The sequence below is a fragment of the Mus pahari genome, chromosome 9, assembly GCF_900095145.1.
Source record: "Mus pahari chromosome 9, PAHARI_EIJ_v1.1, whole genome shotgun sequence".
In the NCBI taxonomy this organism is placed as follows: Eukaryota; Metazoa; Chordata; class Mammalia; order Rodentia; family Muridae; genus Mus; species Mus pahari.
Window position 1 is genome coordinate 49,806,521 of NC_034598.1, and position 11,448 is coordinate 49,817,968.

General features: G+C 56.6%; 2 protein-coding genes across 9 annotated transcripts in view; one reads left to right on the plus strand and one right to left on the minus strand.

The window, feature by feature from the left end:
• Positions 1 to 122: 122 nt before the first annotated feature.
• Mbd6 (methyl-CpG binding domain protein 6) lies at positions 123 to 8,750 on the plus strand. 6 transcript variants are annotated; one of them, XM_029542543.1, is made up of 13 exons: positions 123 to 166; positions 3,032 to 3,095; positions 3,187 to 3,323; positions 3,546 to 3,648; positions 3,737 to 3,899; positions 4,124 to 5,167; positions 5,328 to 5,986; positions 6,193 to 6,343; positions 6,461 to 6,633; positions 6,734 to 7,150; positions 7,234 to 7,286; positions 7,594 to 7,657; positions 7,790 to 8,750. In XM_029542543.1, exons 3-13 carry the CDS (start codon positions 3,211 to 3,213, stop codon positions 7,862 to 7,864), a joined length of 3,015 nt encoding a protein of 1,004 aa, XP_029398403.1. In that variant the 5' UTR covers positions 123 to 166; positions 3,032 to 3,095; positions 3,187 to 3,210; the 3' UTR covers positions 7,865 to 8,750. The 6 variants fall into 6 exon arrangements, with proteins under 6 accessions (XP_029398403.1, XP_021060824.1, XP_029398401.1 ...); XM_021205165.1 differs by lacking the exon at positions 123 to 166 and adding an exon at positions 1,712 to 2,015 and having other exon boundaries at positions 6,464 to 6,633; positions 6,737 to 7,150; XM_029542541.1 differs by lacking the exon at positions 123 to 166 and adding an exon at positions 1,881 to 2,015.
• A 149-nt stretch (positions 8,751 to 8,899) lies between these two features.
• Dctn2 (dynactin subunit 2) overlaps positions 8,900 to 11,448 on the minus strand; it is a 16,604-nt gene continuing 14,055 nt past the window's right edge. For all 3 annotated transcript variants that reach the window (XM_021204856.2, XM_021204855.2, XM_021204854.2), the window contains one exon: positions 8,900 to 9,301. In XM_021204856.2, the coding sequence (XP_021060515.1) occupies positions 9,215 to 9,301 (87 nt within the window). In that variant the 3' untranslated portion in view covers positions 8,900 to 9,214. The remainder of the gene's footprint in view (positions 9,302 to 11,448) is intronic.

The window sequence follows — 11,448 nt, forward strand, 5'->3', positions numbered from 1 at the left end:
GGAGCCTACCAATCAGAAAGCGGCACGCTGGCACTGACTCCGCCTCATCCCTTACATCCGCCACTCAGGAGTCCCGTGGCCCCGCCCCCATCGCGCCCTCTGGCTCGAGAGTCTACGTTGTCTCGGACCCGGAAGTGGCTTTGGGTCACGAGGCTTCGCGGAGGAGGTGAGTGAGTCATGCGCGCGCGCGGAGGAGAGTGCGGCGAGGGAGGGGATGGGGGGGCGGGGATGATGCAATGTTTGGCAACCGGTGTCCGCGCGCGCACGCGCAGGCGACATCGATGGTGGTGGGAGGTGCGGAGGGGGGCATGGGGGAGAGAGGAAAGAGGGCGGAGCGCCAGCGCCCAGTGTCCAACGGCCCCAACGGCTGTCCTTCCTGAACTTGTCTGCCCACCTCCCATCACCTTTAACTTACTCCTCCATGAAAGACTCCCATTTTCCCTGGCCCCTCCCAGCTAATGGGCACCGGGCTCTTGAACCTCTTTAAAGTTTCCAATGTGTTCACCTGGATTGACATCTCCTCGAGTCTTTTAAGAGATCTCCTCCACCTTTCGCCTTCTAATGCGTCCCAAAGACTGAGGTACTGGCAGTTCCTTGATCGTCCACCCGCTTCTCTCAGAGAGGCACCTTTAACGCTTGTTTCTGAACCGTCCATTACGTGCCAGAATTGAAGTTCTTTATAGAGTGGAGACTGCTGCCTCCTTATCCCACCCCTGCTTTGTGTGATGCTCTTACGCCCGACACTAAGCCCAGTACCCACCCTTGTCCTGGGAGATAGCGAGCCCTGTGACTCCCTGCTGAGGAGCTGGCCTCTTGCCTCTAGCTGAGTTCACGACCTACTGTAGAGACTGGGACGTGCATGCACTTGAACGCATGAATGCCCTGGACTGGGTCATCAGAGGAAACACAGATTCTAGTTTAATTTGTCCAAGGATTCTACCTTACTCATTTGTAAATTAAACAACGATAAAGGTAAAAGCAGCACTGTGGAGAAAACTTGAGTAAAAGTAAAGACATCTTGCAAAACGTTTTTTTGTTTTGTTTTGTTTTGTGCCATGAAAACAGAGGCCATGTGGTGGCCTATTACATAGTCTGTCGTAGACTCAGAGGGGCAAGCCAGAGTTTGCCTAAGTAGAAACTGAACCAAAACCGGTTGCTATTGGATGGTGCGACAGTGACAGGTCCTTGGCCAGGCGGCTCCTTCGCTCCAGACCTTCATTTCCCCTTCTGTTAGTAGAGGTGGGGGGTGGGTTGGACCAGATGGTCTCTCCTGGCCTAAAGACAGACCAGGTTGTCAGTGACAGGCAGAGGTCATGTGACTTGACAGGCTGAGGTCGTGTTGTGACATGTTGACCTGGAGAGGCGGGTCAAGTCTCTGCACACTACCCGGGAAGCCTTTGGGGCGGGGCAGGGCAAGTCGCGACTTTCATCTTTTAGGGCTGGCCCCTCCCGGACCTGACATTCCTGACTCCCCCAACAGATTGTGGCTTCGGAAGGGGCCCCTCCCGAGGGAGGATTGGGATTGGCCACCAGTGGCCTGGGAAGAGGCCCAGATCCTTCCGCGGAGGGCGGGGGGGGCCGCGTGGGGTGTTTGTTCTCTTGGGGATTAATGGGGGGTTGTGGGGGAGGGGTAGGCGCGCTCCCGCATGCGCACTGCGTCCCCTCCTGTTGGCTCGCTGCTGTCCGCTGGGCGGGGGCCCGGCCCCGCCCCTCTCCCGTCCCGGCAGCGGCGGCGGCGGTGGCGGCGGCAGCGACGGCGGCGGCGGTAGCAGCCTGCGCGGTGCCTTCTGGGAACGGAATCCCCAGGGCTGCCCCTGGCCCCTATGGCGCATGCGCGGGAGGCCGCTCGGTGATCCGCGGCGGCGGCGGCGGCGGCGGCGGCGGCGGCGCTTCCTGCTAAGACCGGCCGGGGCCGTACCGGAGGCTCGGGCTCCACCGACCCACCTCCCACCCCCTCCCACTCACCCTCTGGGCCGCGACTGCGCAGGGCGGGGCCAGCCGAACCATGGGCCGCGGTGAGTGCGGGGCCCGGCCCCCCCGCCCCTCCCCCTCCCTTCTCTCTCCTCCCCTTCTGTCCCTACCCTCTGCCCCCTCCGCGTCCTTTCGGCCCCTTTCCCCGGCCCCATCCACAGCCCCGCACCCTCACCTGCCCCCGCCGTTTCTCCCCCCAAGTGCCTGACTTCTGCCTTCCTGACCTCCCTCCCTTCAGTGCTTCGCCCACCCTCCGCCCGCCCTCTCCCCAAGTTCCTTCCTACTTCGTGCGCCTGCCTTCCCCTCCTCCCCAAGCTGAAGGAAGCAGTCTGGGTGACAGGGCGCCTTGTTATGAGAGGGAAAGTTTGGAAGCCGTCAGTGTGCGGCGGGAGCGATGGTGAGGTTGGTGAGGGGTACTTGCAGGTCTAAGGGCCGTCCCTTCATGTCAGGGAATGCTTCTTGTTGTTAATTGGAAGCCAGTGGGGGATTATGAATCCCCTTTTCGTCGGCTTGAGAGGACCAGGAGCTCTCAGGGTCCTGGAGGAAGACGGAGATCTGGCTCCAGCCTCTTTGGAGGTCCAAATGAATTAGATCCGAGAATGTTGGATGGAGTGGGCATGGGGGGGTTTCAGCTGGCACTACCCTGCCAAGCAGTTGGGCAATTGCTTGGTGACCTGTGGGGCAATCTGTACTTTTTATATGATCTTCCTGGGGGAGGGCACAGCAGTGGCCAGACACTGGGAAACTTCCTAGTGGCCTGGCATTATGGGAATTTGCCCACACTCCTTGTTGAAATCTTCTGTGCCTAGACAAAGGGAACTAGGCCTTCATGTCAAGAAATTCGGGTATGGTTTTGTGGTCCTTGGGAGTTGAGGTGCTGAACTCCTCTGGTCTCTAGGGATTGGGCTTGGAGGGGACCGTTGTGGCCATGGCCAGCAGATCCCTGAGGTCCTTGCAGGCACTACGTCATGTTATTTATGGTCCTTTCCTTGAGTGCTCTGGGCTGTGGTGGTTCTTGAGTTAGTAGATTGAGAGGCCCTTCTCCTTTCTTGTATTGCAGGTGTGGGCTAAGCTGGTGGCCCCGGCTTTAGACTGGATCCCACAATGTTTGCAGAAATGTTCAGGTAGCCATCATGGTGGTATGACAGAACTCTCCCTTAGGTACCCAGCCCGGTCTAACCCTCCTCGTGCCCACATGGATGTCTGTGTTGTCAGGCACAGGGGAGCTCATCACACACAATGAATGGAGGCAATGAGAGCAGTGCAGCAGACAGAGCTGGGGGCCCTGCGGCCACTTCTGTCCCCATCGGGTGGCAGCGCTGTGTGCGAGAAGGTGCTGTGTACTATATCAGGTACGGCTTTTCAGAGTTTTTGTCCCCTCGCCCCTCCTCTCAGAGCTGTGGTTCCTGGCACCTTGTTGCTCTCTTCATCTCTGCGTCTCTGGATCCACTCACTCTGTGTCTTCCCACCTCCTTTCCGCCTTGCCCTTCCCAGGAAAGCATGTACTGTCCTTTAGGGAGGGTCTCCAGATCGGCTGAGATTAACCCCATCCTTGTGACCCCGTTCTTTCCCAGCCCAAGTGGCACAGAGCTGTCTTCTCTGGAGCAAACCCGTAGCTACCTCCTCAGCGATGGGACCTGCAAGTGCGGTCTGGAGTGTCCACTTAATGTACCCAAGGTCAGAGCTGCGGGGGTGCCAGAGACTCCATGCCTAAGCCAGTTACTGACCACTCTCACTGTCCCTGTCCATGCTTCCTACCTTACAGGTTTTCAACTTTGACCCTCTGGCCCCGGTGACCCCGGGTGGGGCTGGGGTGGGGCCTGCATCAGAGGAGGACATGACCAAGCTGTGCAACCACAGGCGGAAAGCTGTTGCCATGGCAACTCTGTACCGCAGCATGGAGACCACCTGCTCACACTCTTCTCCTGGTGAGTTTTTCTGCCACTTTAGAGAAAAATGGGGGAAACCTGGGGGGCCTGGAAGGTGGATGGTGGGGGAGCCGATCTGAGAAGGCAGGCCCAGGGTGTCGTCAGTGGGGACAGCTTGGTGAGAAAGGACATGGTTGTGACTTGTGGGCGTTGGGACTGGAGAAGACAGCATTCATGGCAGGGACGGACCCACAAGCTGACCCTTGACTTCTCATTTATTGCAGGAGAGGGAGCAAGCCCCCAGATTTTCCACACTGTGTCCCCAGGGCCCCCCTCTGTCCGCCCTCCTTGTCGAGCTCCTCCTACAACTCCACTTAACGGGGGTCCTGGCTCCATTCCCCAAGACCCACCTTCCGTTCCCCAGGCCTTCCCCCCTCTGACAGGCCCTGCAGGGCTCTTCCCACCACCCCGGCTTCCTGATCCAGTTCCCTCTGCAGGCAGCAGCAGCCCTTGTTTCCTCCCAAGAGGCAATGCTCCCTCTCCAGCCCCACCTCCCCCACCTGCTATCAGCCTCAATGCCCCCTCCTACAACTGGGGGGCTTCCCTCCGATCCAACCTGGTACCCTCTGACCTGGGCTCTCCTCCAGCCCCTCACGCCTCCTCTTCACCACCTTCAGACTCCCCTCTCTTCCACTGTAGTGATGCCTTAACACCTCCTCCCCTGCCCCCAAGCAATAATCTCCCTGGTCCCCCTGGTCCCCCTGGTCCTGCCACTCAGCCACCAGTGTCTTCAGCCACTATGCACCTGCCCTTGGTCCTGGGATCCTTGGGAGGGGCCCCCGCCGTGGAGGGGCCTGGGGCACCCCCATTCGTTGCTAGCAGTCTGCTCTCTGCAGCAGCCAAGGCCCAGCTGCCCCCTCCCCCTCCCAGCACTTTACAGGGCCGAAGGCCCCGTGCCCAGGCACCCTCAGCTGCCCACGCATCACCCCGTCCCTCTCAGAGGCGGCCTCGCCGGCCCCCAACTGTCTTGCGGTTGCTAGAAGCGGGAGGCCCTCAGACCCCTAGACGGAGCCGTCCTCGGGCCCCTGCTGTCCCTCAGCCCTTTCCTCTCCCAGAGCCATCCCAGCCTATCCTCCCCTCTGTGCTGTCCCTACTGGGACTCCCCACCCCTGGCCCTTCCCACTCGGATGGAAGCTTTAACCTTTTGGGGTCAGATGCACACCTTCCTCCTCCCCCAGCCCTCTCCTCAGGGAGCCCTCCCCAGCCCAGGCACCCCATTCAGCCCTCTCTGCCTGGGACCACCAGTGGCAGCCTCAGCAGTGTGCCAGGTATGAGTGTCATGGGCTTCTAAGCTCAGCCTTACAGCCATGCGGGGTGCAGGAGGCGGGGAGGGGTAGTTAGGAGGGCACTCCAGTGGGTTGGAGAGGTTGGGTTCTGTGGGTGCCAGGAAGAGGGCTTTCCCGGAGCTGAGTTTGTTTTTTCTTACAGGTGCCCCTGCCCCACCAGCTGCCTCCAAAGCCCCCGTGGTCCCCAGCCCCGCGCTTCAAAGCCCGTCTGGTGGGTTGGGGATGGGGGCAGGCCCCGCCTGCCCTCTGCCTCCCTTGGCTGCTGGGGAAGCTTTCCCTTTCCCCAGCCCTGAGCAGGGCCTGGCTCTCAGTGGAGCTGGCTTCCCAGGGATGCTGGGGGCCTTGCCTCTCCCTCTGAGTCTGGGGCAGCCCCCCCCTTCTCCATTCCTTAGCCACAGTTTATTTGGTGTGCTGGCAGGGGGAGGACAGCCTCCTCCTGAGCCCCTGCTGCCCCCACCAGGGGGGCCTGGCCCTCCCTCAGCCCCAGGCGAGCCCGAAGGGCCTTCACTCTTGGTGGCTTCTCTGCTTTCACCACCCCCTTCCGACCTCCTTCCCCCTCCTTCTGCACCCCCCAGCAATCTCCTTGCCTCATTTCTGCCCCTGTTGGCCCTGGGCCCCACAGCTGGGGATGGGGAAGGCTCTGCAGAGGGAGCTGGGGGTCCAAATGGGGAGCCATTTTCAGGTTTGGGAGACCTGCCCCCCCTACTATTCCCCCCACTTTCAGCCCCACCCACCCTCATAGCTTTAAATTCTGCGCTGCTGGCTGCCAGCCTGGATCCCCCCTCGGGGACACCCCCCCAGGTAAGACCCAGGGTATGAGCTGGTGGGGCAGACTAAGAACTAAATCAGGCTGGCTTTTCTCTGGGGAATATTCAGTCTTGGCTGGGGTGGGGTGGGTACAAGAAGGGAGCGCCGCTACTGCACCCAGTGTTCGTCAGACAGTGCATGTGGAGGTACTGTACGCCTGTCAGACACTTCACACACGCTATATCCATTCTTCGTCTTAGCCCTGTGTCCTGAGTGCCCCCCAACCTGGACCACCTACCTCCAGTGTCACCACGGCAACTACTGACCCGGGGGCCTCCTCTCTGGGCAAGGCCCCCTCCAACTCAGGGAGACCCCAACTTCTTAGCCCTCTGCTGAGTGCCAGCCTGCTGGGTGAGTGGCATGAGACAAGCAGTCAAAACTGGAAGTTTCCTCTGACCACTGGGTAACCCTGAAGAGAGTGGGTCCGCTTAGCCTGGGAAGGAGAGACTCTTATGTATCATTCCTCAGCAGGTGAGCTGTCTTCACTAGCCAGCAGCCCTGGAGCCCTCCCCAGCCTGTTGCAGCCTCCTGGCCCTCTTCTTTCCAGCCAGTTAGGGCTGCAGCTCCTCCCTGGGGGGGGAGCGCCTCCCACCCTGTCAGAGGCTTCTAGTCCCCTAGCCTGCCTGCTACAGAGTCTCCAGGTAAGAGGATGGGTCTCTGTCAGGAAGAAAGTATTTCCTAAACCTGGGAAGGTTTTCTGAGTACAGAGGACTGTGGTTGAAATAGAGATGTTTTTGCCAACAGATCCCTCCAGAGCAGCCAGACGCCCCCTGTCTGCCCCCCGAGAGTCCTGCCTCAGCCCTGGAACCGGAGCCTGCCCGGCCTCCCCTCAGTGCCTTAGCCCCACCCCATGCTTCTCCTGACCCCCCAGTCCCTGAGCTGCTCACTGGGAGGGGGTCAGGGAAACGGGGCCGGAGGGGAGGAGGGGGACTTAGGGGCATTAACGGTGAGACCAGGCCAGGCAGAGGCCGAAAGCCGGGCAGCCGCCGAGAGCCTGGCCGGCTAGCACTCAAGTGGGGGACGCGTGGTGGCTTCAATGGACAAATGGAACGGTCCCCAAGAAGGACTCACCATTGGCAGCATAATGGGGAGCTAGCTGAAGGGGGTGCTGAGCCCAAGGATCCACCCCTTCCTGGGCCTCATTCTGAGGACCTTAAGGTAGGTGTCCTAATGCAAGGTTCAGGCACTGGGCTTGAGTGCACGGTGTTCCTTTTCCACACATGCTGTCCATCTTTCCTCAGGTGCCCCCGGGGATAGTCAGAAAGTCTCGTCGTGGCCGGAGGAGAAAATACAAGTGAGTGTGAGGCCCACCCTGTGCCACCTATTTGTTGGGACTAGAAAAGTGTCCACGTCGTGCCATTTGTTTCTGTGGTATTAGGGATCAACCCAGGGCCTGTGCATGTTAAGCCAAGTGTTGTACTACTGAACCATATATACCCCTGGTCCCAAATAGTGGCTTGCTTTTCAAAAATGGCAGATACTTGAATATGAATAAGGACATTGTGCCTTTACTATCCAAATGTAGAAAGTCTCTCACCCAGCCTTCTGAAATTCACCTGGTGCTTGGGAGCTGTTCCTGATCATCTGTGCCCTTATTGCAGCCCCGCCCGGAACAGCAGCAGCTCCCGCCAGGATGTTACCTTGGAACCCAGCCCTACAACGCGAGTAAGTGTGGCCAGGATGGGTGTGGGGGTTAGAGGCACAAGAGGCGGCAAGCCTAGAATGGAAGGTTAGCCTGGTGGGGAGGACTCCTGTCACCTCAGCTAACTGATCACTTCTTTCACTTCTCTTGTACAGGCAGCTGTCCCTCTGCCTCCCCGGGCTCGCCCTGGACGTCCTGCCAAAAATAAGAGGAGGAAACTGGCCCCGTAGCAGCCATACCTGGAGCTGGAATCTGACCCTGACTGGGGAGAGCTGAGTGCTGAGCCTTGGGAGCCCCTGCCAGCCACATGCACCTGTGGACAGTGGGTGGGGCACAACTCCCCACTCAGAGCACAAACGCAACCCCTTCCCCTACAAATCCCATCCTGAGCCATTGCAGGGGGTAGGGAAGCTCACCCCCTCCCCCCCAAAGCCATGTCACTGAAGAGGCCTGGGGGGGTGGTATATGGCCCCCTCCCCATCAGGCGCTAAGGGGAACACCCCTTCCCCAGGTCTTTTATTTGTTTAAGTTATTTTTGCACAAATGACTCTTTTATATTTAATTCGACTTCATTGCCTCCCTTCTTAAAGCCAGCAGGCTCAGTTTACAAACCTGTGAGCTACTGTTGGCTGCTGCCCTCCTTCCCAGTGAAAGGTACAGAGCAATAAGCATCATGCATCTCCCCGCACCCCACTAGCACCCCTCTGCCTCTGGCTCAGGTTGCTCAAAGCACAGACCCCCTCTTACCCTATCCCCAGGACCGAAACACATAGCCTCGTTTCCAAGTGTAGCCAGGTTCCCTCCCTCTGCTTCCCTCTGGGATATGAAAAGGGGGCCAAGAGGACTTTGGATCTCTCCTCCATACACACTACACTGGCCCTTCTCCCCCATCAAGCGCTCAGAGACGTTGTGACGATGCCACTGGGGATTATGCAGCGTGGTCCAGCCGGAGCGGCCAGCATGACCAGCTGTCCAGGGGCTGCCTCCTGCCTTTTTTTTGTAAAGACAAGACCCTTGGGAGTTTTCATTCTGTTTTGTACTTGCCCTGTGGGGCCTCCACTGCTTTTCTATGGGAGACACTCTTAATTTAACAGATGAGAATATTTTGAAACTCTGGTTCTGGCTCTGTACTCATTTTATTATTTAGCTCTTCGGTAAGAACAGATTACAGCTGAAATAGTCTCATAAGAGTGTGGCTTAGACTGTTAACGTTACGCACGTCTGTCAGTGCTGCCTCTCCGAAATCCAGGAAACACAGCAGAGGCTCCACGGTACAACAGCATTTAATGGTCAGAGACAGTTGTACAGTATTAGACTCAGCCAGAGATGTTAGAGGACAGGATCCAGTCCTCTCTCTCCCACAGCAGGCAAAGCACTTACTGGACATGAACTGCATGTGGCTGGGCCCACAACCTCATCCAGTAAGAGTCCCCAGCTCCCACTCTATTTGTTGGGAGGGTGTGTACCCCACATGCAAGAAGAACCCTTGTCAGGTGGGTTGGGACTGTGAGTGACCCTGTGGAAGTGTCTGACAAAGCTGGGGGCAAGGGTCATCCCCGCTCCCCAGCTCCCACTGGCGCTCACTTTCCCAGCCTCTTCATCCGAGCATCAATGCTGGCAAAGTTCCCCTCGACGGTGGCCAAGTTTTCACGCATCGTCGTCTGCACCTATATAGGGGAGAGCAGTCTTGTTTTTGTTTGGTCCAGGGGTCCATCGGAGATGAGGAACACCTAGAAGAAACTCCTGGCAGTCCTGGAACTCTGTAGACCAGGCTGGCCTCAAACTCAGAAATCTGCCTGCCTCTGCCTCCCAAGTGCTGGGATTAAGGGCATATGCCACCACTGCCCTGGGAAGAATCTCTTTTAGAAAAAGAAAAAAAAAAACAAAAACAAAAACAGATTGACTAAGATCCACCTCAGTTGCTAGAGTGCTTGCCTGGCAAGCATAAAGCCCTGGTGCAATCCCCAGCTGCACATAAATCCCATGCCCCCCAGGCAGAGGGGCTGGCCCTTTAATCCCAGGACTGGAAGGCAGAGGCAGATGGAGCCAGCTCTGTGACTCTGAGTCCAGTTTGGATCAGATTCAGTTTGCAACCAACCAGTGTTTACACAAAAAAACCTAGGCCATAGGGTCTGGAGGGATGGCTCAGAAGTTAAGAGCACTGGCTGTGCTTCCAGAGGACGGACGCAGGTTCAATTCCCAGCACCCACATGGGATACATGAGAATTCTCTAAAAGAAACAGAAACACAGATTTGGGTCTCTGGTTTTGAGAGGGGTGGGTGGGTGAAGAAATGTTTGCAGCAGCAGTTTTCAAACTACCCCCTCCCGGTACTATGGACGTAGGTCAGGGTCTGCATGACTACGACTCTGACCCTCTCCACCTTCAGAGCTGCTCACTCTCTTTACCCTGACTAGACTCCACCCCGTCCCACCTTCAGAGCTGTTCACTTATTTTATGAAAGGACAGGCAGCAAAGAAGACTTCGATGAGATTAAGTTCATGGGTTCAGATTTTTAGAAAGCTAGAAGAAAAATATACCAAATACCAAATACTTCCTCCCCCCCCCCCCCCCCCAAGACAGGGTCTCTTTCCCTGGCTGTCCTGGAACTCACTCTGTAGACCAAGCTAAGCTGGCTTTGAACTCAAAGATGCCCCCTTCCTCTGTCTCCTGAATGCTAGGATTAAAGGTGTGTGCTACATCATAGCTAGCTTTTTCTTTTCACCATTTATTATGAGACTAGGTCTCATCACGTAACCAGGACTGGCCTGGAATGCACTATAATTACCAGTTTGGCCTCAAACTCAAGAAATCCCCATCTCTGCCCCTGCAGTGTTAGGGTTAAAGGTGTGCACCACCACACTTTCCTTTGATGGTTTGTAGTTCTCCTGACAGCACTAAGAACAGTTCATCCAATAGAAACTGAGGACATAGCTATGTATTGAGCATTGCCATAGTAATGAATAAAAATTGGCTGCTGAAGAGAGCTGAACAGTCAAGAGCACTGCTTTTTCCAGAAAAATGGTCCTTAGCACCTACATGTTGGCTCACAACCATCTGTAACTTCAGTTCTAGGGGAACTGATGCCCACTTCTGGCCTCCACAAGCACCAGGCACATATATGATGCACCTGTGTGTATGGAGGAAAAACACTCATAAAATCAAATCTTTTTTTTTTTTTTTTTTTTTTTGGCTTTTCGAGACAGAGTTTCTCTGTATAGCCCTGACTGTCCTAGAACTCACTTTGTAGACCAGGCTGGCCTTGAACTCAGAAATCTGCCTGTCTCTGCCTCCCAAGCGCTGAGATTAAAGGCGTGCGCCACCACTGCCCGGCAAATCAAATCTTTAAAAAAGCTGGGCTGGAGAGATAGCTCAGCCGTTAAAGGCTAGGCTCACAACCATAAAAAAGTAATGGAGAAGAAGATAGAGGAGGAGGAGGAAAGGGGACAGGGTGGGGAGATGATTCGGGGTTTACTTTGCAAACATCAGGACCAGAATGTAGATCCCCTAGCATCTATGTAAAAATGTGAGCAAAGATCTGGAGAGATGGCTCAGAGGTTTAAGAGCACTGGCAGCTCTTCCGGAGGACCCAGGTTCAATTCCCAGCACCCACATGACAGCTCTCAACTGTCTATACCTCCAGCCCTATGGATACTGACACCCCCTTCTGGCTACTGTGGGCACTAGGCACATGTATAGTGCACAGACATGCATGTAGACAAAACACCTATACACATAAATAGAAGAGCGGGCTTAATGGTACTTGTATGTAACTCCAATGCTCGTGTGTGTGTGTGTGTGTGTGTGTGTGTGTG

Excerpts from the sequence above, each read along its gene's own strand:
- Mbd6 (XM_029542543.1), top strand. The coding sequence starts at position 3,211 with ATGAATGGAGGCAATGAGAGCAGTGCAGCAGACAGAGCTGGGGGCCCT. Across the intron at positions 6,344-6,460 it reads GCTGAGTGCCAGCCTGCTGG|CAGGTGAGCTGTCTTCACTA; the intron begins GTGAGTGGCATG and ends ATCATTCCTCAG. Across the intron at positions 7,151-7,233 it reads CTCATTCTGAGGACCTTAAG|GTGCCCCCGGGGATAGTCAG; the intron begins GTAGGTGTCCTA and ends ATCTTTCCTCAG.